Source organism: Oncorhynchus masou, chromosome 23 (assembly GCF_036934945.1).
Source record: "Oncorhynchus masou masou isolate Uvic2021 chromosome 23, UVic_Omas_1.1, whole genome shotgun sequence".
Taxonomy (NCBI): domain Eukaryota; kingdom Metazoa; phylum Chordata; class Actinopteri; order Salmoniformes; family Salmonidae; genus Oncorhynchus; species Oncorhynchus masou.
Window position 1 is genome coordinate 7,469,821 of NC_088234.1, and position 27,352 is coordinate 7,497,172.

The 27,352-nt window shown below is 49.4% G+C and overlaps 1 protein-coding gene across 1 annotated transcript in view; it reads right to left on the reverse strand.

The window, feature by feature from the left end:
* LOC135510229 (pyruvate carboxylase, mitochondrial-like) overlaps positions 1-27,352 on the reverse strand; it is a 541,364-nt gene that overhangs the window by 55,094 nt on the left and 458,918 nt on the right. The window contains exons 17-21 of the mRNA XM_064931022.1: positions 26,125-26,281; positions 23,365-23,466; positions 9,759-9,897; positions 4,767-4,934; positions 4,569-4,650 (exon numbers count right to left, since the gene is read on the reverse strand). Of these exons, the coding sequence (XP_064787094.1) occupies positions 4,569-4,650; positions 4,767-4,934; positions 9,759-9,897; positions 23,365-23,466; positions 26,125-26,281 (648 nt within the window). The remainder of the gene's footprint in view (positions 1-4,568; positions 4,651-4,766; positions 4,935-9,758; positions 9,898-23,364; positions 23,467-26,124; positions 26,282-27,352) is intronic.

Here is a 27,352-nt window from a genome sequence, read left to right on the forward strand (position 1 = left end):
AGGAGGAGACAGTGGAGGTGACAGAGGAGATGGAGGAGGAGACAGTGGAGGCGATAGAGGAGGAGACAGTGGAGATCGAGGAGGAGACAGTGGAGGAGATAGAGGAGGAGATAGTTGAGGAGACAGAGGAGGAGACAGAGGAGGAGACAGTGGAGGAGACAGCGGAGGAGACAGCGGAGGAGACAGAGGAGGAGTCAGAGGAGGAGTCAGAGGAGGAGCCAGTGGAGGAGACAGAGGAGATAGAGGAGGAGCCAGTGGAGGAGACAGAGGAGATAGAGGAGGAGACAGTGGAGGAGACAGAGGAGATAGAGGAGGAGACAGTGGAGGTGACAGAGGAGGAGACAGTTGAGGAGACAGAGGAGATCGAGGAGGAGACAGTGGAGGAGACAGAGGAGACAGAGGAGGAGACAGTGGAGGTGACAGAGGAGACAGAGGAGGAGACAGTGGAGGTGACAGAGGAGATAGAGGAATGAGATAGTTGAGGAGACAGAGGAGGAGACAGCGGAGGAGACAGAGGAGGAGTCAGAGGAGGAGTCAGAGGAGGAGACAGTGGAGGAGACAGAGGAGATAGAGGAGGAGACAGTGGAGGAGACAGAGGAGACAGAGGAGGAGACAGTGGAGGTGACAGAGGAGACAGAGGAGGAGACAGTGGAGGTGACAGAGGAGATAGAGGAGGAGACAGTGGAGGTGACAGAGGAGATAGAGGAGGAGACAGTGGAGGTGACAGAGGAGATAGAGGAGGAGACAGTGGAGGTGACAGAGGAGATAGAGGGGGAGACAGAAGAAGAGTATATAAACATAATATGACATTTGAAATGTCTTTATTCTTTGGGAACTTCTGTGAGTGTAATGTTTACTGTTCATTTTTCTTGTTTATTTCACTTTTGTATATTATCTACTTCACTTACTTTGGCAATGTTAACATATGTTTCCCATGTCAATAAAGCCCTTAAATTGAAATTGAATTGAGAAAGAAAGAGAAAGAGAGAGAAAGACAGAGAAAGACAGAGTAAGAGAGAGAAAGAAAGAGAAAGACAGAGAAAGAGAGAGAAAGAGAGAGTAAGACAGAGAAAGAGAGAGTAAGAGAGAGTAAGACAGAGAAAGACAGAGAAAGAGAGAGAAAGAGAGAGAAAGACAGAGAAAGAGAGAGTAAGAGAGAGTAAGACAGAGAAAGACAGAGAAAGAGAGAGAATGAGAGAGTAAGAGAGAGAAAGAGAGAGTAAGAGAGAGTAAGACAGAGAAAGACAGAGAAAGACAGAGTAAGAGAGAGAAAGAGAGAGAAAGACAGAGTAAGAGAGAGAAAGAGAGAGAAAGAGAGAGTAAGAGAGAGTAAGACAGAGAAAGACAGAGAAAGAGAGAGTAAGAGAGAGAAAGACAGACAGAGTAAGAGAGAGAAAGAGAGAGAAAGAGAGAGTAAGACAGAGTAAGAGAGAGAAAGAGAGAGTAAGAGAGAAAGAGAGAGATAGAGAGAGAAAGACAGAGAACGAGAGTAAGAGAGAGAAAGAGAGAGAAAGACAGAGTAAGAGAGAGAAAGAGAGAGAAAGAGAGAGTAAGAGAGAGTAAGACAGAGAAAGACAGAAAGACAGAGAAAGACAGAGAAAGAGAGAGATAGAGAGAGAAAGAGAGAAAGAGAGAGATAGAGAGAGAAAGAGAGAAAGAGAGAGATAGAGAGAGAAAGACAGAGAAAGAGAGAAAGAGAGAGAGAGAGAGAGAGAGAGAGAGAGAGAGAGAGAGAGAGAGAGAGAGAGAGAGAGAGAGAGAGAATGACGTGTTGTGAGTGTCTATGGTATGTTCAGGCATTTCGCTCAAGAGTGACTTCGAAATGGACGTCTAGTCCATATCCTGAGGACGTTGAGAAGTGCCTTCAAAACCGGCCACTGTCAAGTGTTGCTAGAACGTTGTGTACGGGGCAGATGGGCGTGAAACCATGAGTCTGGAGGAGACAAACCCAGGGTTTCAAAAACACATCCTAAATTTGACATTCAGAGAAACGAGGATAAACGTCTAATTCGACAGTGGGACTGTGAGACCTAGTTGGTTTGTGTATGTATGTATGTGTGTGTGTGTGTGTGTGTGTGTGTGTGTGTGTGTGTGTGTGTGTGTGTGTGTGTGTGTGTGTTGTCACGTCTCCCGGTTGAGTGGTCTGCAGTGAAAACTGTCCCGTCAAATGAGCTGATAACAGATACAGCACGGCTTGACTAAATAATGCTCAATATCGCTCGGACGGTGTGTGTGTGTGTGTGTGTGTGTGTGCATATGTGTACAGTTTGTGTGTGTGTGTGTCTATGAGAGTGTGTGTGTGTGTGCACTGCTACAGCTGTCAAGCTAAATAAACTGACATCTTCTAGACAACTCAATTAACCAACTCTGCTCTGCAGCGTTGCAGACAAGAGAGAGAGAGACACACACACACACACACACACACACACACACACACACACACACACACACACACACACCAACAAGATCGCATAGTCTTGTGTGCAGTGTGTGTGTGTGTGTGTGTGTGTGTGTGTGTGTGTGTGTGTGTGCGCGTGTGTGTGTGTGTGTGTGTGTGCGTGTGTGTGTGTGGGTCTGTGTGCGGGTGTGTGTGCGTGTGTGTGTGTGTCTGCCTGAGATGGGAGGAATGCAAATGATTTAAACGCTAAGACAAGAGCAACATCATCACTCAGGTGTGAAGCCAGGGAGAGATTTGGATCCTCTTGTCAGGTGTGACAGGGTGGGGATTTGGGATATTTCTCCATCTCCCTCCCTTCCTCCAACCCCCATTCTGACTCCCTTCCTCCCTTCCTCCAACCCCCATTCTGACCCCCTCCCTCCCTTCCTCCAACCCCCATTCTGACCCCCTCCCTCCCTTCCTCCAACACCCATTCTGACTCCCTCCCTCCCTCCTTAAACATCTCTCCATGCCATTCCTCATTACACATTTTCGCCTCCCCTCTCCTCCCTCTCCCCTTCACCCTCTCCCCTTCTGCCTCCCCCTTCTGCCTCTCCTCTCCTCCCTCTCCCCTTCACCCTCTCCTCCCTCTCCCCTTCTGCCTCCCCTCTCCTCCCTCTCCCCTTCACCCTCTCCTCCCTCTCCCCTTCTGCCTCCCCTCTCCTCCCTCTCCCCTTCTGCTTCCCCTCTCCTCCCTCTCCCCTTCTGCCTCCCCTCTCCTCCCTCTCCCCTTCTGCTTCCCTTCTCCTCCCTCTCCCCTTCTGCCTCCCCTCTCCTCCCTCTCCCCTTCTGCCTCTCCTCTCCTCCCTCTCCCCTTCACCCTCTCCTCCCTCTCCACTTCTGCCTCTCCTCTCCTCCCTCTCACCTTCACCCTCTCCTCCCTCTCCCCTTCTGCCGCCCCTCTCCTCCCTCTCCCCTTCTGCCTCTCCTCTCCTCCCTCTCCCCTTCTGCCGCCCCTCTCCTCCCTCTCCCCTTCTGCCTCTCCTCTCCTCCCTCTCCCCTTCACCCTCTCCCCTTCTGCCTCCCCTCTCCTCCCTCTCCCCTTCTGCCTCCCCTCTCCTCCCTCTCCCCTTCTGCCTCCCCTCTCCTCCCTCTCCCCTTCATCCTCCCCTCTCCCCCTCCCCCCTTCACCCTCTCCTCCCTCTCCCCTTCTGCCTCCCCTCTCCCCTTCTGCCTCCCCTCTCCTCCCTCTCCCCTTCATCCTCCCCTCTCCCCCTCCCCCCTTCACCCTCTCCTCCCTCTCCCCTTCTGCCTCCCCTCTCCTCCCTCTCCCCTTCTGCCTCCCCTCTCCTCCCTCTTCCCTTCTGCCTCTCCTCTCCTCCCTCTCCCCTTCACCCTCTCCTCCCACTCCCCTTCTGCCTCCCCTCTCCTCCCTCTCCCCTTCACCCTATCCTCCCTCTCTCCTTCTGCCTCCCCTCTCCTCCCTCTCTCCTTCTGCCTCCCCTCTCCTCCCTCTCCCCTTCTGTTAGACAGGCAGACTGCAGTAGGACCCAGCTGATAGACAGGCAGACTGCAGTAGGACACAGCTGATAGACAAACTGCAGTAGGACTCAGCTGATAGACAGGCAGACTGCAGTAGAACCAGCTGATAGACAGGCAGACTGCAGTAGAACCAGCTGATAGACAGGCAGACTGCAGTAGAACCAGCTGATAGACAGGCAGACTGCAGTAGGACCAGCTGATAGACAGGCAGACTGCAGTAGGACCCAGCTGATAGACAGACTGCAGTAGGACTCAGCTGATAGACAGGCAGACTGCAGTAGAACCAGCTGATAGACAAGCAGACTGCATAAGAAACCAGCTGATAGACAGGCAGACTGCAGTAGGACTCAGCTGATAGACAGGCAGACTGCAGTAGAACCAGCTGATAGACAGGCAGACTGCAGTAGGACCAGCTGATAGACAGGCAGACTAAGGTTGTAGCTTTCATCTGTTGGTGATGTGATTTGGATTTCAATCGATCAATCGGTTAGTCAGTCGGTAAATTAATAAATCGTCGTCTTAGCTATTGATCAATCGGACTAATCGAGTGGACGGGCTCTGTTCAATACAGACATTTTAGAATGGGCTCTGATTAGTATATAGAGGCAATCTCCATACTGATTGACAGGGCCGTGGGCCAGTCACATACCAGTGTCGAGTTTGGTTCCTTTGGTGCAGGCCACCATGGCTCCCATGCTGGGCTGTGACGTCATCCCTGCCATGGAGTCCACCTTCGACAACATATTAATAGTTAGTGCGTGTGTGTGTGTGCGTGTGCGTGCGTGCGTGCGCACGTGCGTGTGCACGTGTGCGTGTGTGCGTGTGTGCATGTGTGTGCGTTACCCACCGCGACATCCACTACGTCGGCCCCGGCCTCAGCGCAGGCCAACATAGCGGCTACTCCAGCCCCTGCTGTGTCGTGAGTGTGGACGTGGATGGGAACGTCAGGATAACGATCACGCAGGGCACTGATCAGGACACGGCTGGACTCCGGCTTCAACAGACCGGCCATGTCCTGGAGAGAACAGATGGAGGGATGAAGAGGAAGAGAGAGAGAAAGTGAAGGAGAGAAGTAGATGGAGGGATGAAGAGGTAGAGAGAGAGAAAGTGAAGGAGAGAAGTAGATGGAGGGATGAAGAGGTAGAGAGAGAGAAAGTGAAGGAGAGAAGTAGATGGAGGGATGAAGAGGTAGAGAGAGAGAAAGTGAAGGAGAGAAGTAGATGGAGGGATGAAGAGGTAGACAGAGAGAAAGTGAAGGAGAGAAGTAGATGGAGGGATGAAGAGGTAGAGACAGAGAAAGTGAAGGAGAGAAGTAGATGAAGGGATGAAGAGGTAGAGAGAGAGAAAGTGAAGTAGAGAAGTAGATGAATAGAGAGTTAGATTGAAGGGCAGTGGTAGTTTCTCTGTTAGAGCTGTTTCTGCTATGTGTAACTGTCTAGTAACTGTCTGGTAACTGTCTGGTAACTGTCTGGTAACTGTCTGGTAACTCTCTAGTAACTGTCTGGTAACTGTCTGGTAACTGTCTGGTAACTGTCTGGTAACTGTCTGGTAACTGTCAGGTAACTGTCTAGTAACTGTCTGGTAACTGTCTGGTAACTGTCAGGTAACTGTCAGGTAACTGTCTAGTAACTGTCTAGTAACTGTCTGGTAACTGTCAGGTAACTGTCTGGTAACTGTCTAGTAACTGTCTAGTAACTGTCTGGTAACTGTCTGGTAACTGTCAGGTAACTGTCAGGTAACTGTCAGGTAACTGTCTAGTAACTGTCTAGTAACTGTCTGGTAACTGTCTGGTAACTGTCAGGTAACTGTCTGGTAACTGTCTGGTAACTGTCTGGTAACTGTCTGGTAACTGTCAGGTTACTGTCTGGTAACTGTCTAGTAACTGTCTAGTAACTGTCAGGTAACTGTCTGGTAACTGTCTAGTAACTGTCAGGTAACTGTCTAGTAACTGTCTAGTAACTGTCAGGTTACTGTCAGGTAACTGTCTAGTAACTGTCTGGTAACTGTCTGGTAACTGTCTGGTTACTGTCTGGAAACTTTCTGGTAACTGTCAGGTAACTGTCTAGTAACTGTCTGGTAACTGTCTGGTAACTGTCTGGTAACTGTCAGGTAACTGTCTAGTAACTGTCTAGTAACCGTCAGGTTACTGTCAGGTTACTGTCTGGTAACTGTCTAGTAACTGTCTAGTAACTGTCAGGTTACTGTCTAGTAACTGTCAGGTAACTGTCTAGTAACTGTCTAGTAACTGTCTAGTAACTGTCAGGTTACTGTCTGGTAACTGTCAGGTAACTGTCTAGTAACTGTCAGGTAACTGTCTCCCCATAGAGACTGCCAGAGGTCCGGACAACAGGCCCTCCGATTTGACACACTGAACTCTATCAGAGAAGTAGTTGGTGAACCAGATAAGGCAATCACTTGAGAAACCAAGGCTGTTGAGTCTGCCGATGAGGATGTAATGATTGACAGAGTCGAAAGCCTTGGCCAGGTCAATGAATACGGCTGCACAGTATTGTTTCTTATCGATGGCGGTTAAGATATAGTTTAGGACCTTGAGCGTGGCTGAGGTGCACCCATGACCAGCTCTGAAACCAGATTGCATAGCGGAGAAGGTACTGTGGGATTTGAAAGGGTCGGCGATCTGTTTGTTGGCTTTCGAAGACCTTAGAAAGGCAGGGTCAGGATAGATATAGGTCTGTAGCAGTTTGGGTCAAGAGTGTCCCCCCCGTTGAAGAGGGGGATGACCGCTGCTTTCCAATCTTTGGGAATCTCAGATGACACGAAAGAGAGGTTGAACAGGCTAGTAATAGGGTTTGAAACATTTTCGGCAGATCCTTTTAGAAAGAAAGGGTCCAGATTGTCTAGCCTGGCTGATTTGTAGGAGTCCAGATTTTGCAGCTCTTTCAGAACATCAGCCGACTGGATTTGGGAGAAGGAGAAATGGGGAAGGCTTGGGCGAGTTGCTGTGGGGGGTGCAGTGCTGTTGACCGGGGTAGGAGTAGCCAGGTGGAAAGCATGGCCAGCCGTAGAAAAATGCTTATTGAAATTCTCAATTATAGTGGATTTATCAGAGGTGACAGTGTTTCCTAGCCTCAGTGCAGTGGGCAGCTGAGAGGTGTTCTAATTCTCCATGGACTTTACAGTCCCAGAACTTTTTTGAGTTAGTGTTGCAGGAAGCAAATTTCTGCTTGAAAAAGCAAGCCTTGGCTTTTCTAACTGCCTGTGTATATTGGTTTCGAGCTTCCCTGAAAAGTTGCATATCACGGGGGCTGTTCGATGCTAATGCAGAACGCCATAGGCTGTTTTTGTGTTGGTTAATGGCAGTCAGATCTGGAGAGAACCAAGGGCTATATCTGTTCCTGGTGGTCAATTTCTTGAATGGGGCATGCTTATTTCAGACGGTGAGGAAGGCATTTAAAATAAATAACCAGGCATGCTCTATCGACAGGATGAGATCAATATCCTTCCAGGATACCCCGGCCAGGTCGATTAGAAAGGCCTGCCCGCTGAAGTGTTTCAGGGAGCTTTTGACAGTGATGAGTGGAGGTTGTTTGACCGCTGACCCATTATAGATGCAGGCAATGAGGCAGTGATCGCCGAGATCTTGGTTGAAAACAGCAGAGGTGTATTTAGAGGGCAAGTTGGTTAGGATGATATCTATGAGGGTGCCCGTGTTTACGGCTTTGGGGTGGTACCTGGTAGGTTCATTGATAATTTGTGTGAGATTGATGGCATCAAGCTCAGATTGTAGGATGGCTGGGGTGTTAAGCATGTTCCAGTTTAGGTCGCCTAGTAGCACAAGCTCTGAAGATAGATGGGGGGCAATCAGTTCACATATGGTGTCCAGAGCACATCTGGGGGCAGAGGGTGGTCTATAGCAGGTGGCAACGGTGAGAGACTTGTTTTTAGAGAGGTGGATTTTTAAAAGTAGAAGTTCAAATTGTTTGGGTACAGACCTGGATAGTAGGACAGAACTCTGCAGGCAATCTTTACAGTAGATTCCAAACCGCCCCCTTTCTATCTTGTCTGAAAATATTGTAGTTAGGGATGGAGATTTCAGAATTTTTGGTGTTCTTCCTCAGCCATGATTCAGACATGGCTAGAACATCTGGGTTGGCAGAGTGTGCTAAAGCAGTGAATAGAACAAACTTAGGGAGGAGGCTTCTAATGTTAACATGCATGAAACCAAGGCTATTACAGTTACAGAAGTAATGGTTACAGAGAACGCCTGGGGAATAGGAGTGGAGCTAGGCACTGCAGGGCCTGGATTCACCTCTACATCACCAGAGGAACAGTGGAGGAGTAGGATAAGGGTACGGCTAAAAGCAATGAGAAATGGTCGTCTAGAACGTCCGGAACAGAGAGTAAAGGAGGTTTCTGGGGGCGATAAAATAGCTTCAAGGTAAAATGTACAGACAAAGGTATGGTAGGATATGAATACAGTGGAGGTAAACCTAGGTATTGAGTGATGAAGAGAGAGATATTGTCCCTAGAAACATAATTGAAACCAGGAGATGTCATCGCATGTGTGGGAGGTGGAACTAATAGGTTGGATAAGGTTTAGTGAGCAGGACTAGAGGCTCTACAGTGAAATAAGACAATAAACACTAAGCAGAACAGCAATGCACACGGCATATTGATATTAAGGAGAGGTATGCTTAGTCGAGTGATCAAAAGGGTCCAGTGAGTAGAGAGGTTGGTTGGGGTCACGGTGATTCAGACAGCTAGCCGGGCCATCGGTAGCAAACTAGCATAGGATGGAAGTCTGTTTTTAGTTTCCGTCGGTAGATTAGTGGGGTTCCGTGTGGTAGAAGGGATCAATCCAATTGGCAAAATAGATATAGATATAGTGACCCAAGAAACATTGTCCGATAGACCTATTCAGATAGCAGCCAATAAGACAGCTAACGGTTAGCTGTCTTACCACAGATGGGCGTTCACGTAACGTCGCGACGGAGGGGCCAGTTGGATAACTCCCTCGGGCAGATAACGTCGGTAGTCCAGTCGTGAAGGCCCGTTGGGGCTCCGCGTTGGCAGTAAAACGGGTCCGGATAGGTGATTGTAGCCCAGGAATGATTGATGGAACTCTTGAGATGGCTAACTCCGGAATAATTCATGTTTGCTCCAGGATCGACGTAAGCCAATAGACGGACAGCGGCTTGCGGAGAGATCCAGGTGTAAATGCTAAGAGCTTGCGGTTGAAATCCGGGGAGAAAAATAGGTCCGGTATGTTCCTGGTCTGAGTCGCGTTGTACAAAACATGCGATAGCTCAGCTTTTAGCTGATGACCACAAACCGTGGTTCGCTGAATACTAATGTTAGCCAGTAAACTGACTAGCTTCTGGTTAGCTTCTGACTAGCTTCTGGCTAGCTTCTATTATCAATTTTAGAATTGAGGTAAATCTTTTTTTTTTTAATTGGTGAGGCTGGTTGCAGGAAAGTGATTTGAAGTTGAGTTTTTGGAAAAGAAAATATATAAAAAATATGCGAAGAAAATATGTAAATATATATATACACGGGACACGACAAGACAGGACAAAGGACATCTGACTGCTATGCCATCTTGGTAACATCTATAACATATTGGGGGCGGCAGGGTAGCCTAGTGGTTAGAGCGTTGGACGAGTCACCAAAAGGTTGCAAGTTCAAATCCCCGAGCTGACAAGGTACAAATCTGTCGTTCTGCCCCTGAACAGGCAGTTAACCCACTGTTCCTAGGCCGTCATTGAAAATAAGAGAATAAGAATTTAACTGACTTGCCTAGTAAAATTAAGGTAAAATAAAAATGTAAAAAAAATGGTAACTTCTGTAACTGTGTAGATATTCCTGTCAGTAAAGTCACCTTGATACAGAGTATGTGAGTCCCAGCCTTCATCAGTTCCTCAGTCAGCTTTACATAGTATTCCAGGGAGTACTTCTGTCTCATGGGGTCTGAAACATCTCCTGTGTAGGAGATAGCAGCCTCCACCACCCCTCCTGCCCTGTGGATGACGAAGGTTGACAACGATGATGATGATGTCAGCGTTTAAATATAGACGTGGCTATAATACGATGTACCTGTACTTTGACATGCGGAATCACATCATGTAGACACAACGACACACGTGCGTGGTGATGTGAGGAGGGCTAACTCTGACAGTCTGGACAGTCAACCTACCGGTTAGGGACAGTCTAGTGAGGAGGGTTAACTCTGACAGTCTGGACAGTCAACCTACCTGTTAGGGACAGTCTAGTGAGGAGGGCTAACTCTGACAGTCAACCTACCGGTTAGGGACAGTCTAGTGAGGAGGGCTAACTCTGACAGTCAACCTACCGGTTAGGGACAGTCTAGTGAGGAGGGCTAACTCTGACTGTCTGGACGGTCAACCTACCTGTTAGGGACAGTCTAGTGAGGAGGGCTAACTCTGACAGTCTGAATGGTCAACCTACCTGTTAGGGACAGTCTAGTGAGGAGGGATAACTCAGACAGTCTGGATGGTCAACCTACCTGTTAGGGACAGTCTAGTGAGGAGGGATAACTCAGACAGTCTGGATGGTCAACCTACCTGTTAGGGACAGTCTAGTGAGGAGGGCTAACTCTGACAGTATGGATGATCAACCTACCTGTTAGGGACAGTCTAGTGAGGAGGGCTAACTCTGACAGTCAACCTACCGGTTAGGGACAGTCTAGTGAGGAGGGCTAACTCTGACTGTCTGGACGGTCAACCTACCTGTTAGGGACAGTCTAGTGAGGAGGGCTAACTCTGACAGTCTGAATGGTCAACCTACCTGTTAGGGACAGTCTAGTGAGGAGGGATAACTCAGACAGTCTGGATGGTCAACCTACCTGTTAGGGACAGTCTAGTGAGGAGGGATAACTCAGACAGTCTGGATGGTCAACCTACCTGTTAGGGACAGTCTAGTGAGGAGGGCTAACTCTGACAGTATGGATGATCAACCTACCTGTTAGGGACAGTCTAGTGAGGAGGGCTAACTCTGACAGTCTGGATGGTCAACCTACCTGTTAGGGACAGTCTAGTGAGGAGGGATAACTCTGACAGTCTGGACGGTCAACCTACCTGTTAGGGACAGTCTAGTGAGGAGGGTTAACTCTGACAGTCTGGACGGTCAACCTACCTGTTAGGGACAGTCTAGTGAGGAGGGCTAACTCTGACAGTCTGGACGGTCAACCTACCTATTAGGGACAGTCTAGTGAGGAGGGCTAACTCTGACAGTCTGGACGGTCAACCTACCTGTTAGGGACAGTCTAGTGAGGAGGGATAACTCTGACAGTCTGGACGGTCAACCTACCTGTTAGGGACAGTCTAGTGAGGAGGGTTACCTCTGACAGTCTGGACAGTCAACCTACCTGTTAGGGACAGTCTAGTGAGGAGGGATAACTCTGACAGTCTGGATGGTCAACCCACCTGTTAGGGACAGTCTAGTGAGGAGGGCTAACTCTGACAGTCTGGACGGTCAACCTACCTGTTAGGGACAGTCTAGTGAGGAGGGTTAACTCTGACAGTCTGGACGGTCAACCTACCTGTTAGGGACAGTCTAGTGAGGAGGGTTAACTCTGACAGTCTGGACGGTCAACCTACCTGTTAGGGACAGTCTAGTGAGGAGGGCTAACTCTGACAGTCTGGACGGTCAACCTACCTGTTAGGGACAGTCTAGTGAGGAGGGTTAACTCTGACAGTCTGGACGGTCAACCTACCTGTTAGGGACAGTCTAGTGAGGAGGGTTAACTCTGACAGTCTGGACGGTCAATCTACCTATTAGGGACAGTCTAGTGAGGAGGGTTAACTCTGACAGTCTGGATGGTCAACCTACCTGTTAGGGACAGTCTAGTGAGGAGGGTTAACTCTGACAGTCTGGATGGTCAACCTACCTGTTAGGGACAGTCTAGTGAGGAGGGTTAACTCTGACAGTCTGGATGGTCAACCTACCTGTTAGGGACAGTCTAGTGAGGAGGGTTAACTCTGACAGTCTGGACGGTCAACCTACCTGTTAGGGACAGTCTAGTGAGGAGTGATAACTCTGACAGTCTGGACGGTCAACCCACCTGTTAGGGACAGTCTAGTGAGGAGGGTTAACTCTGACAGTCTGGACGGTCAACCTACCTGTTAGGGACAGTCTAGTGAGGAGGGTTAACTCTGACAGTCTGGACGGTACGGTCAACCTACCTGTTAGGGACAGTCTAGTGAGGAGGGCTAACTCTGACAGTCTGGATGGTCAACCTACCTGTTAGGGACAGTCTAGTGAGGAGGGTTAACTCTGACAGTCTGGACAGTCAACCTACCTGTTAGGGACAGTCTAGTGAGGAGGGATAACTCTGACAGTCTGGATGGTCAACCTACCTGTTAGGGACAGTCTAGTGATGAGGGTTAACTCTGACAGTCTGGACGGTCAACCTACCTGTTAGGGACAGTCTAGTGAGGAGGGATAACTCTGACAGTCAACCTACCTGTTAGGGACAGTCTAGTGAGGAGGGCTAACTCTGACAGTCTGGACGGTACGGTCAACCTACCTGTTAGGGACAGTCTAGTGAGGAGGGCTAACTCTGACAGTCTGGACGGTACGGTCAACCTACCTGTTAGGGACAGTCTAGTGAGGAGGGTTAACTCTGACAGTCTGGACGTTCAACCTACCTGTTAGGGACAGTCTAGTGAGGAGGGTTAACTCTGACAGTCTGGACGGTCAACCTACCTGTTAGGGACAGTCTAGTGAGGAGGGATAACACAGACAGTCTGGATGGTCAACCTACCTGTTAGGGACAGTCTAGTGAGGAGGGATAACTCAGACAGTCTGGATGGTCAACCTACCTGTTAGGGACAGTCTAGTGAGGAGGGTTAACTCTGACAGTCTGGACGGTCAACCTACCTGTTAGGGACAGTCTAGTGAGGAGGGCTAACTCTGACAGTCTGGACGGTCAACCTACCTATTAGGGACAGTCTAGTGAGGAGGGCTAACTCTGACAGTCTGGACGGTCAACCTACCTGTTAGGGACAGTCTAGTGAGGAGGGTTAACTCTGACGGTCAACCTACCTGTTAGGGACAGTCTAGTGAGGAGGGTTAACTCTGACAGTCTGGACGGTCAACCTACCTGTTAGGGACAGTCTAGTGAGGAGGGCTAACTCTGACAGTCTGGACGGTACGGTCAACCTACCTGTTAGGGACAGTCTAGTGAGGAGGGCTAACTCTGACAGTCTGGACGGTACGGTCAACCTACCTGTTAGGGACAGTCTAGTGAGGAGGGTTAACTCTGACAGTCTGGACGTTCAACCTACCTGTTAGGGACAGTCTAGTGAGGAGGGTTAACTCTGACAGTCTGGACGGTCAACCTACCTGTTAGGGACAGTCTAGTGAGGAGGGATAACTCAGACAGTCTGGATGGTCAACCTACCTGTTAGGGACAGTCTAGTGAGGAGTGATAACTCTGACAGTCTGGACGGTCAACCCACCTGTTAGGGACAGTCTAGTGAGGAGGGTTAACTCTGACAGTCTGGACGGTCAACCTACCTGTTAGGGACAGTCTAGTGAGGAGGGTTAACTCTGACAGTCTGGACGGTACGGTCAACCTACCTGTTAGGGACAGTCTAGTGAGGAGGGCTAACTCTGACAGTCTGGATGGTCAACCTACCTGTTAGGGACAGTCTAGTGAGGAGGGTTAACTCTGACAGTCTGGACAGTCAACCTACCTGTTAGGGACAGTCTAGTGAGGGGGGATAACTCTGACAGTCTGGACGGTCAACCTACCTGTTAGGGACAGTCTAGTGATGAGGGTTAACTCTGACAGTCTGGACGGTCAACCTACCTGTTAGGGACAGTCTAGTGAGGAGGGATAACTCTGACAGTCAACCTACCTGTTAGGGACAGTCTAGTGAGGAGGGCTAACTCTGACAGTCTGGACGGTACGGTCAACCTACCTGTTAGGGACAGTCTAGTGAGGAGGGTTAACTCTGACAGTCTGGACGGTCAACCTACCTGTTAGGGACAGTCTAGTGAGGAGTGATAACTCTGACAGTCTGGACGGTCAACCCACCTGTTAGGGACAGTCTAGTGAGGAGGGTTAACTCTGACAGTCTGGACGGTCAACCTACCTGTTAGGGACAGTCTAGTGAGGAGGGTTAACTCTGACAGTCTGGACGGTACGGTCAACCTACCTGTTAGGGACAGTCTAGTGAGGAGGGCTAACTCTGACAGTCTGGATGGTCAACCTACCTGTTAGGGACAGTCTAGTGAGGAGGGTTAACTCTGACAGTCTGGACAGTCAACCTACCTGTTAGGGACAGTCTAGTGAGGGGGGATAACTCTGACAGTCTGGACGGTCAACCTACCTGTTAGGGACAGTCTAGTGATGAGGGTTAACTCTGACAGTCTGGACGGTCAACCTACCTGTTAGGGACAGTCTAGTGAGGAGGGATAACTCTGACAGTCAACCTACCTGTTAGGGACAGTCTAGTGAGGAGGGCTAACTCTGACAGTCTGGACGGTCAACCTACCTGTTAGGGACAGTCTAGTGAGGAGGGCTAACTCTGACAGTCTGGACGGTACGGTCAACCTACCTGTTAGGGACAGTCTAGTGAGGAGGGTTAACTCTGACAGTCTGGACGTTCAACCTACCTGTTAGGGACAGTCTAGTGAGGAGGGTTAACTCTGACAGTCTGGACGGTCAACCTACCTGTTAGGGACAGTCTAGTGAGGAGGGATAACTCAGACAGTCTGGATGGTCAACCTACCTGTTAGGGACAGTCTAGTGAGGAGGGATAACTCAGACAGTCTGGATGGTCAACCTACCTGTTAGGGACAGTCTAGTGAGGAGGGTTAACTCTGACAGTCTGGACGGTCAACCTACCTGTTAGGGACAGTCTAGTGAGGAGGGCTAACTCTGACAGTCTGGACGGTCAACCTACCTATTAGGGACAGTCTAGTGAGGAGGGCTAACTCTGACAGTCTGGACGGTCAACCTACCTGTTAGGGACAGTCTAGTGAGGAGGGTTAACTCTGACGGTCAACCTACCTGTTAGGGACAGTCTAGTGAGGAGGGTTAACTCTGACAGTCTGGACGGTCAACCTACCTGTTAGGGACAGTCTAGTGAGGAGGGCTAACTCTGACAGTCTGGACGGTCAACCTACCTGTTAGGGACAGTCTAGTGAGGAGGGTTAACTCTGACAGTCTGGACGGTCAACCTACCTGTTAGGGACAGTCTAGTGAGGAGGGTTAACTCTGACAGTCTGGACGGTCAACCTACCTGTTAGGGACACTCTAGTGAGGAGGGTTAACTCTGACAGTCTGGACGGTCAACCTACCTGTTAGGGACAGTCTAGTGAGGAGGGATAACTCTGACAGTCTGGACGGTCAACCCACCTGTTAGGGACAGTCTAGTGAGGAGGGTTAACTCTGACAGTATTGAAGGTCAACCTACCTGTTAGGGACAGTCTAGTGAGGAGGGTTAACTCTGACAGTCTGGACGGTACGGTCAACCTACCTGTTAGGGACAGTCTAGTGAGGAGGGCTAACTCTGACAGTCTGGATGGTCAACCTACCTGTTAGGGACAGTCTAGTGAGGAGGGTTAACTCTGACAGTCTGGACAGTCAACCTACCTGTTAGGGACAGTCTAGTGAGGGGGATAACTCTGACAGTCTGGACGGTCAACCTACCTGTTAGGGACAGTCTAGTGATGAGGGTTAACTCTGACAGTCTGGACGGTCAACCTACCTGTTAGGGACAGTCTAGTGAGGAGGGATAACTCTGACAGTCAACCTACCTGTTAGGGACAGTCTAGTGAGGAGGGCTAACTCTGACAGTCTGGACGGTACGGTCAACCTACCTGTTAGGGACAGTCTAGTGAGGAGGGCTAACTCTGACAGTCTGGACGGTACGGTCAACCTACCTGTTAGGGACAGTCTAGTGAGGAGGGTTAACTCTGACAGTCTGGACGTTCAACCTACCTGTTAGGGACAGTCTAGTAAGGAGGGATAACTCAGACAGTCTGGATGGTCAACCTACCTGTTAGGGACAGTCTAGTGAGGAGGGATAACTCAGACAGTCTGGATGGTCAACCTACCTGTTAGGGACAGTCTAGTGAGGAGGGTTAACTCTGACAGTCTGGACGGTCAACCTACCTGTTAGGGACAGTCTAGTGAGGAGGGCTAACTCTGACAGTCTGGACGGTCAACCTACCTATTAGGGACAGTCTAGTGAGGAGGGTTAACTCTGACGGTCAACCTACCTGTTAGGGACAGTCTAGTGAGGAGGGTTAACTCTGACAGTCTGGACGGTCAACCTACCTGTTAGGGACAGTCTAGTGAGGAGGGCTAACTCTGACAGTCTGGACGGTCAACCTACCTGTTAGGGACAGTCTAGTGAGGAGGGATAACTCTGACAGTCTGGATGGTCAACCTACCTGTTAGGGACAGTCTAGTGAGGAGGGTTACCTCTGACAGTCTGGACAGTCAACCTACCTGTTAGGGACAGTCTAGTGAGGAGGGATAACTCTGACAGTCTGGATGGTCAACCTACCTGTTAGGGACAGTCTAGTGAGGAGGGTTACCTCTGACAGTCTGGACAGTCAACCTACCTGTTAGGGACAGTCTAGTGAGGAGGGTTAACTCTGACAGTCTGGACAGTCAACCTACCTGTTAGGGACAGTCTAGTGAGGAGGGATAACTCTGACAGTCTGGATGGTCAACCCACCTGTTAGGGACAGTCTAGTGAGGAGGGCTAACTCTGACAGTCTGGACGGTCAACCTACCTGTTAGGGACAGTCTAGTGAGGAGGGTTAACTCTGACAGTCTGGACGGTCAACCTACCTGTTAGGGACAGTCTAGTGAGGAGGGATAACTCTGACAGTCAACCTACCTGTTAGGGACAGTCTAGTGAGGAGGGCTAACTCTGACAGTCTGGACGGTACGGTCAACCTACCTGTTAGGGACAGTCTAGTGAGGAGGGTTAACTCTGACAGTCTGGACGGTCAACCTACCTGTTAGGGACAGTCTAGTGAGGAGGGTTAACTCTGACAGTCTGGACGGTCAACATACCTGTTAGGGACAGTCTAGTGAGGAGGGCTAACTCTGACAGTCTGGACGGTCAACCTACCTATTAGGGACAGTCTAGTGAGGAGGGCTAACTCTGACAGTCTGGACGGTCAACCTACCTGTTAGGGACAGTCTAGTGAGGAGGGTTAACTCTGACGGTCAACCTACCTGTTAGGGACAGTCTAGTGAGGAGGGTTAACTCTGACAGTCTGGACGGTCAACCTACCTGTTAGGGACAGTCTAGTGAGGAGGGCTAACTCTGACAGTCTGGACGGTACGGTCAACCTACCTGTTAGGGACAGTCTAGTGAGGAGGGCTAACTCTGACAGTCTGGACGGTACGGTCAACCTACCTGTTAGGGACAGTCTAGTGAGGAGGGTTAACTCTGACAGTCTGGACGTTCAACCTACCTGTTAGGGACAGTCTAGTGAGGAGGGTTAACTCTGACAGTCTGGACGGTCAACCTACCTGTTAGGGACAGTCTAGTGAGGAGGGATAACTCAGACAGTCTGGATGGTCAACCTACCTGTTAGGGACAGTCTAGTGAGGAGTGATAACTCTGACAGTCTGGACGGTCAACCCACCTGTTAGGGACAGTCTAGTGAGGAGGGTTAACTCTGACAGTCTGGACGGTCAACCTACCTGTTAGGGACAGTCTAGTGAGGAGGGTTAACTCTGACAGTCTGGACGGTACGGTCAACCTACCTGTTAGGGACAGTCTAGTGAGGAGGGCTAACTCTGACAGTCTGGATGGTCAACCTACCTGTTAGGGACAGTCTAGTGAGGAGGGTTAACTCTGACAGTCTGGACAGTCAACCTACCTGTTAGGGACAGTCTAGTGAGGGGGATAACTCTGACAGTCTGGACGGTCAACCTACCTGTTAGGGACAGTCTAGTGATGAGGGTTAACTCTGACAGTCTGGACGGTCAACCTACCTGTTAGGGACAGTCTAGTGAGGAGGGATAACTCTGACAGTCAACCTACCTGTTAGGGACAGTCTAGTGAGGAGGGCTAACTCTGACAGTCTGGACGGTACGGTCAACCTACCTGTTAGGGACAGTCTAGTGAGGAGGGTTAACTCTGACAGTCTGGACGTTCAACCTACCTGTTAGGGACAGTCTAGTGAGGAGGGTTAACTCTGACAGTCTGGACGGTCAACCTACCTGTTAGGGACAGTCTAGTGAGGAGGGATAACTCAGACAGTCTGGATGGTCAACCTACCTGTTAGGGACAGTCTAGTGAGGAGGGATAACTCAGACAGTCTGGATGGTCAACCTACCTGTTAGGGACAGTCTAGTGAGGAGGGTTAACTCTGACAGTCTGGACGGTCAACCTACCTGTTAGGGACAGTCTAGTGAGGAGGGCTAACTCTGACAGTCTGGACGGTCAACCTACCTATTAGGGACAGTCTAGTGAGGAGGGCTAACTCTGACAGTCTGGACGGTCAACCTACCTGTTAGGGACAGTCTAGTGAGGAGGGTTAACTCTGACGGTCAACCTACCTGTTAGGGACAGTCTAGTGAGGAGGGTTAACTCTGACAGTCTGGACGGTCAACCTACCTGTTAGGGACAGTCTAGTGAGGAGGGCTAACTCTGACAGTCTGGACGGTCAACCTACCTGTTAGGGACAGTCTAGTGAGGAGGGTTAACTCTGACAGTCTGGACGGTCAACCTACCTGTTAGGGACAGTCTAGTGAGGAGGGTTAACTCTGACAGTCTGGACGGTCAACCTACCTGTTAGGGACACTCTAGTGAGGAGGGTTAACTCTGACAGTCTGGACGGTCAACCTACCTGTTAGGGACAGTCTAGTGAGGAGGGATAACTCTGACAGTCTGGACGGTCAACCCACCTGTTAGGGACAGTCTAGTGAGGAGGGTTAACTCTGACAGTATTGACGGTCAACCTACCTGTTAGGGACAGTCTAGTGAGGAGGGTTAACTCTGACAGTCTGGACGGTACGGTCAACCTACCTGTTAGGGACAGTCTAGTGAGGAGGGCTAACTCTGACAGTCTGGATGGTCAACCTACCTGTTAGGGACAGTCTAGTGAGGAGGGTTAACTCTGACAGTCTGGACAGTCAACCTACCTGTTAGGGACAGTCTAGTGAGGGGGGATAACTCTGACAGTCTGGACGGTCAACCTACCTGTTAGGGACAGTCTAGTGATGAGGGTTAACTCTGACAGTCTGGACGGTCAACCTACCTGTTAGGGACAGTCTAGTGAGGAGGGATAACTCTGACAGTCAACCTACCTGTTAGGGACAGTCTAGTGAGGAGGGCTAACTCTGACAGTCTGGACGGTACGGTCAACCTACCTGTTAGGGACAGTCTAGTGAGGAGGGCTAACTCTGACAGTCTGGACGGTACGGTCAACCTACCTGTTAGGGACAGTCTAGTGAGGAGGGTTAACTCTGACAGTCTGGACGTTCAACCTACCTGTTAGGGACAGTCTAGTGAGGAGGGATAACTCAGACAGTCTGGATGGTCAACCTACCTGTTAGGGACAGTCTAGTGAGGAGGGATAACTCAGACAGTCTGGATGGTCAACCTACCTGTTAGGGACAGTCTAGTGAGGAGGGTTAACTCTGACAGTCTGGACGGTCAACCTACCTGTTAGGGACAGTCTAGTGAGGAGGGCTAACTCTGACAGTCTGGACGGTCAACCTACCTATTAGGGACAGTCTAGTGAGGAGGGTTAACTCTGACGGTCAACCTACCTGTTAGGGACAGTCTAGTGAGGAGGGTTAACTCTGACAGTCTGGACGGTCAACCTACCTGTTAGGGACAGTCTAGTGAGGAGGGCTAACTCTGACAGTCTGGACGGTACGGTCAACCTACCTGTTAGGGACAGTCTAGTGAGGAGGGCTAACTCTGACAGTCTGGACGGTACGGTCAACCTACCTGTTAGGGACAGTCTAGTGAGGAGGGTTAACTCTGACAGTCTGGACGTTCAACCTACCTGTTAGGGACAGTCTAGTGAGAGGAGGGTTAACTCTGACAGTCTGGACGGTCAACCTACCTGTTAGGGACAGTCTAGTGAGGAGGGATAACTCAGACAGTCTGGATGGTCAACCTACCTGTTAGGGACAGTCTAGTGAGGAGTGATAACTCTGACAGTCTGGACGGTCAACCCACCTGTTAGGGACAGTCTAGTGAGGAGGGTTAACTCTGACAGTCTGGACGGTCAACCTACCTGTTAGGGACAGTCTAGTGAGGAGGGTTAACTCTGACAGTCTGGACGGTACGGTCAACCTACCTGTTAGGGACAGTCTAGTGAGGAGGGCTAACTCTGACAGTCTGGATGGTCAACCTACCTGTTAGGGACAGTCTAGTGAGGAGGGTTAACTCTGACAGTCTGGACAGTCAACCTACCTGTTAGGGACAGTCTAGTGAGGGGGGATAACTCTGACAGTCTGGACGGTCAACCTACCTGTTAGGGACAGTCTAGTGATGAGGGTTAACTCTGACAGTCTGGACGGTCAACCTACCTGTTAGGGACAGTCTAGTGAGGAGGGATAACTCTGACAGTCAACCTACCTGTTAGGGACAGTCTAGTGAGGAGGGCTAACTCTGACAGTCTGGACGGTACGGTCAACCTACCTGTTAGGGACAGTCTAGTGAGGAGGGTTAACTCTGACAGTCTGGACGTTCAACCTACCTGTTAGGGACAGTCTAGTGAGGAGGGTTAACTCTGACAGTCTGGACGGTCAACCTACCTGTTAGGGACAGTCTAGTGAGGAGGGATAACTCAGACAGTCTGGATGGTCAACCTACCTGTTAGGGACAGTCTAGTGAGGAGGGATAACTCAGACAGTCTGGATGGTCAACCTACCTGTTAGGGACAGTCTAGTGAGGAGGGTTAACTCTGACAGTCTGGACGGTACGGTCAACCTACCTGTTAGGGACAGTCTAGTGAGGAGGGCTAACTCTGACAGTCTGGATGGTCAACCTACCTGTTAGGGACAGTCTAGTGAGGAGGGTTAACTCTGACAGTCTGGACAGTCAACCTACCTGTTAGGGACAGTCTAGTGAGGGGGATAACTCTGACAGTCTGGACGGTCAACCTACCTGTTAGGGACAGTCTAGTGATGAGGGTTAACTCTGACAGTCTGGACGGTCAACCTACCTGTTAGGGACAGTCTAGTGAGGAGGGATAACTCTGACAGTCAACCTACCTGTTAGGGACAGTCTAGTGAGGAGGGCTAACTCTGACAGTCTGGACGGTACGGTCAACCTACCTGTTAGGGACAGTCTAGTGAGGAGGGCTAACTCTGACAGTCTGGACGGTACGGTCAACCTACCTGTTAGGGACAGTCTAGTGAGGAGGGTTAACTCTGACAGTCTGGACGTTCAACCTACCTGTTAGGGACAGTCTAGTGAGGAGGGATAACTCAGACAGTCTGGATGGTCAACCTACCTGTTAGGGACAGTCTAGTGAGGAGGGATAACTCAGACAGTCTGGATGGTCAACCTACCTGTTAGGGACAGTCTAGTGAGGAGGGTTAACTCTGACAGTCTGGACGGTCAACCTACCTGTTAGGGACAGTCTAGTGAGGAGGGCTAACTCTGACAGTCTGGACGGTCAACCTACCTATTAGGGACAGTCTAGTGAGGAGGGTTAACTCTGACGGTCAACCTACCTGTTAGGGACAGTCTAGTGAGGAGGGTTAACTCTGACAGTCTGGACGGTCAACCTACCTGTTAGGGACAGTCTAGTGAGGAGGGCTAACTCTGACAGTCTGGACGGTCAACCTACCTGTTAGGGACAGTCTAGTGAGGAGGGATAACTCTGGCAGTCTGGATGGTCAACCTACCTGTTAGGGACAGTCTAGTGAGGAGGGTTACCTCTGACAGTCTGGACAGTCAACCTACCTGTTAGGGACAGTCTAGTGAGGAGGGATAACTCTGACAGTCTGGATGGTCAACCTACCTGTTAGGGACAGTCTAGTGAGGAGGGTTACCTCTGACAGTCTGGACAGTCAACCTACCTGTTAGGGACAGTCTAGTGAGGAGGGTTAACTCTGACAGTCTGGACAGTCAACCTACCTGTTAGGGACAGTCTAGTGAGGAGGGTTAACTCTGACAGTCTGGACGGTCAACCTACCTGTTAGGGACAGTCTAGTGAGGAGGGTTAACTCTGACAGTCTGGACGGTCAACCTACCTGTTAGGGACAGTCTAGTGAGGAGGGTTAACTCTGACAGTCTGGACGGTCAACCTACCTATTAGGGACAGTCTAGTGAGGAGGGTTAACTCTGACAGTCTGGATGGTCAACCTACCTGTTAGGGACAGTCTAGTGAGGAGGGATAACTCTGACAGTCTGGACGGTCAACCTACCTGTTAGGGACAGTCTAGTGAGGAGGGTTAACTCTGACAGTCTGGACGGTACGGTCAACCTACCTGTTAGGGACAGTCTAGTGAGGAGGGTTAACTCTGACAGTCTTGATGGTCAACCTACCTGTTAGGGACAGTCTAGTGAGGAGGGATAAATCTGACAGTCTGGACGGTCAACCTACCTGTTAGGGACAGTCTAGTGAGGAGGGATAACTCTGACAGTCTGGACGGTCAACCTACCTGTTAGGGACAGTCTAGTGAGGAGGGATAACTCTGACAGTCTGGACGGTCTACCTACCTGTTAGGGACAGTCTAGTGATGAGGGTTAACTCTGACAGTCTGGACGGTCAACCTACCTATTAGGGACAGTCTAGTGAGGAGGGCTAACTCTGACAGTCTGGACAGTCAACCTACCTGTTAGGGACAGTCTAGTGAGGAGGGTTAACTCTGACAGTCTGGACGGTCAACCTACCTGTTAGGGACAGTCTAGTGAGGAGGGTTAACTCTGACAGTCTGGACGGTCAACATACCTGTTAGGGACAGTCTAGTGAGGAGGGTTAACTCTGACAGTCTGGACGGTCAACCTACCTATTAGGGACAGTCTAGTGAGGAGGGTTAACTCTGACAGTCTGGATGGTCAACCTACCTGTTAGGGACAGTCTAGTGAGGAGGGATAACTCTGACAGTCTGGACGGTCAACCTACCTGTTAGGGACAGTCTAGTGAGGAGGGTTAACTCTGACAGTCTGGACGGTACGGTCAACCTACCTGTTAGGGACAGTCTAGTGAGGAGGGTTAACTCTGACAGTCTTGATGGTCAACCTACCTGTTAGGGACAGTCTAGTGAGGAGGGATAAATCTGACAGTCTGGACGGTCAACCTACCTGTTAGGGACAGTCTAGTGAGGAGGGATAACTCTGACAGTCTGGACGGTCAACCTACCTGTTAGGGACAGTCTAGTGAGGAGGGCTAACTCTGACAGTCTGGACAGTCTAGTGAGGAGGGCTAACTCTGACAGTCTGTACAGTCAACCTACCTTTTAGGGACAGTCTAGTGAGGAGGGCTAACTCTGACAGTCTGGACGGTCAACCTACCTGCCGGCGGCTTCCATGCCCAGTATCATGTTAGGGAGGTAGTTGAGACTGTCAAATACACGGAATATATCCATGCCGTTCTCCTTCGCCACCTCACAGAACCTGGGGAGAGAGGAAGAGAGAGAGAGAGAGAGGAAGAGAGAGGAAGAGAGAGAGAGAGAGAGAGAGAGAGAGGAAGAGAGAGGAAGAGAGAGAGATAGATAGATAGATAGATAGATAGATAGATAGATAGATAGATAGATAGATAGATAGATAGATAGATAGATAGATAGATAGATAGATAGATAGATAGATAGATAGATAGAAGGGGGGTTGAGGGGCGGATGAGGAAGAGGGTAAATAGATTAATGTACCAACATATTCTGAGGAAGGATGTTGATCTTTGAGGTCTGTTGTCAGGTACGTTTGTGTGTGGTCTTGTAGGGTAGTTGGTGTGTGTGTGTGTGTGTCATCACCGTTAGGGTGACAAACACACACACACACAGTTCCTATAATACTAGCTACCGTCAGTATTTATATATTCTCACTACCAGCCACTTTGTATGCATAAACCCACCTCAACCACTCTGCATTGCTTGCTGTTTGGGGTTTTAGGCTGGGTTTCTGTACAGCACTTTGAGATATAGGCTGATGTAAGAAGGGCTTTATGAATACATTTGATTTGATTGTTAATCCTTTTGTATGATATGGTCCGGAAACACAGATATAGGGTTGCTACCCAAAGCAGGCTGGTCGTTTGTTCTATTGGTTCGGTTGGCATCAGAGACATGACCCAGCCAGTCTTTGTTCTGTATCTCTGGACGCGACCCAGTAGGTCTTTGTTCTGTATCTCTGGACGCGACCCAGTAGGTCTTTGTTCTGTATCTATGGACGCGACCCAGTCAGGCTTTGTTCTGTATCTATGGATGCGACCCAGTTGGTCTTTGTTCTGTATCTATGGACGAGACCCAGTCAGTCTTTGTTCTGTATCTACAGACCCGACCCAGTAGGTCTTTGTACTGTATCTATGGACGCGACCCAGTCAGTCTTTGTTATGTATCTATGGACGCAACCCAGTCAGTCTTTGTTCTGTATCTATGGACGAGACTGCAGACAGAACAACACCAGTAGTTGGCTAACACAGTCACGTCAAACACTGCAGACATAACAACACCAGTAGTTGGTTAACACAGTCACGTCAAACACTGAAGACAGAACAACACCAGTAGTTGGCTAACACAGTCACGGCAAACAGTGTAGCCAGAACAACATCAGTAGTTGGCTAACACAGTCACGTCAAACAGTGCAGACAGAACAACATCAGTAGTTGGCAAACACAGTCACGTCAAACACTGCAGACAGAACAACAACAGTAGTTGGCTAACACAGTCACGTCAAACACTGCAGACAGAACAACATCAGTAGTTGGCTAACACAGTCACGGCAAACAGTCTAGCCAGAACAACACCAGTAGTTGGCTAACACAGTCACGTCAAACACTGCAGACAGAACAACATCAGTAGTTGGCTAACACAGTCACGGCAAACAGTGTAGCCAGAACAACATCAGTAGTTGGCTAACACAGTCACGTCAAACAGTGCAGACAGAACAACATCAGTAGTTGGCTAACACAGTCACGTCAAACAGTGCAGACAGAACAACATCAGTAGTTGGCAAACAGTGTGGCCAGAATCACAGCAAATTTGCTGCATTTGCATTTGTTTAAGAATTTATTTCAGCTGTTTTCTAGTGACATTTATTTCAGCTGTTTTCTAGTGACATTTATTTCAGCTGTTTTCTAGTGACATTAATTTCAGCTGTTTTCTAGTGACATTTATTTCAGCTGTTTTCTAGTGACATTTATTTCAGCTGTTTTCTAGTGACATTTATTTGGATACATCCATAACAATGAGCTGATGTGGAGAGATTTCTCCTGACATAGATAATGTGGTCACTCGTCAGGACACTGTTGTTCAGAGACGAGTCAACAACACAATCACTTCAAATTGAAGCTGGAAAGGCTGCAAACTAGCTGCACTTGGTTTAGTTTTACCTGATTTCTATTGGTATTTCTTTGTTTATTTCCTTGCAATTTTGTTAAAAAATGCTGATGATCTATCTTATTATTGTGAGCACTGTGTCGTCGGGAATGACCTCTCAAAGGTTGTCGTGTTGGTCCTTTAAAAGACAACTGGAAACTCGGGGAAAAAACAAGGTCAAACAAGGTCAAACAAGGTCAAACAAGGTCAAACAAGGTCAAACAAGGTCAAATCATGACATCAGAGTTCTAGAAAGATTTTTCTGACTTGGAGATTCTGACTTGGAATTACATTTTGGATGACAGTTCAAAACATTTTAGTTTGAGGTTAAAAAATATAGACTGTAAAAATCACCAGGAATTCAGATAACAATGTGTTTCATTTAGGAAAATGTGTTCCCAAGTATTCCGACAAAAAGAAATAGACATCAGAATGTGATCAAGGTATGAAAATTTGTTTAAAATGTAATCTCTTTTTTTGGGGGGGTTTAGTTGTGGTCAATTTGCCTGCGTACAAATTATTATAATCATGTTCCCGGCCCCCTGAACATCCTCTGAGACAAAAATCAGCCTGTGGTTGAATATAGCTCCCTACCCCTGCCTTACAGCATTAAGGAAAGGGGAAGGGGGGGGATACCTAGTCAGTTGTACAACCGAATGCATTCAACTGAAATGTGTCTTTTCGCATTTAACCCAAACCCCTCTGAATCTGAGTTAGGTTGTGTGTATGTGTGTGCTCTCACTTGAACACTGCGTTATCAGGGTAGTTAGTGTATCCCACAGCGTTAGCTCCTCTCAGTAACATCTGAAAGGGAACGTTGGGTACTAAGGTTCTCAGCTCCTGGAGTCTCTTCCAGGGACACTCGTACAGGAAACGCATGGCTACGTCAAATGTAGCTCCTACACACACACACGCACGCACACGCACACACACACACACACACACACACACACACACACACACACACACACACAGAGAGAGAGAGTTTCAGTAACGCCGTCTCCACAGTCTACAGTGAAGCCATGCAGATACCGCAGGGAAGGATAATTTAGTTCATGTCATCAGCAAGCAATCAGAGAGCCAGAGAGGGCCAGAGAGGGTCAGAGAGGGTCAGAGAGGGTCAGAGAGGGCCAGAGAGGGTCAGAGAGGGTCAGAGTGGGCCAGAGAGGGTCAGAGGGTCAGAGAGGGTCAGAGGGTCAGAGAGGGTCAGAGAGGGGCAGAGAGGGTCAGAGAGGGGCAGAGAGGGCCAGAGAGGGTCAGGGAGGGTCAGAGGGCCAGAAAGGGTCAGAGATACGGGACGGATCCCAAAATGGCAGCCTATTCCCTTTCTAGTGCACTTCTTTGGACCAGGATCCATAGAGCTATAGTGCACTTCTTTTAACCAGGGTCCATAGAGCTCTAGTGCACTTCTTTGGACCAGGGTCCATAGAGCTCTAGTGCACTTAATTTAACCAGGGTCCATAGAGCTCGAGTGCACTTCTTTGGACCAGGGTCCATAGAGCTCTAGTGCACTTAATTTAACCAGGGTCCATAGAGCTCTAGTGCACTTCTGTTAACCAGGGTCCATAGAGCTCTAGTGCACTTCTTTTAACCAGGATCCATAGAGCTCTAGTGCACATCTTTGGACCTGGGTCCATAGAGCTCTAGTGCACTTCTTTTAACCAGGGTCCATAGAGCTCTAGTGCACTTCTTTGGACCAGGGTCCATAGAGCTCTAGTGCACTTCTTTTAACCAGGATCCATAGAGCTCTAGTGCACATCTTTGGACCTGGGTCCATAGAGCTCTAGTGCACTTCTTTTAACCAGGGTCCATAGAGCTCTAGTGCACTTCTTTGGACCAGGGTCCATAGAGCTCTAGTGCACTTCTTTTAACCAGGGTCCATAGAGCTCTAGTGCACTTCTTTTAACCAGGGTCCATAGAGCTCGAGTGCACTTCTTTGGACCAGGGTCCATAGAGCTCTAGTGCACTTA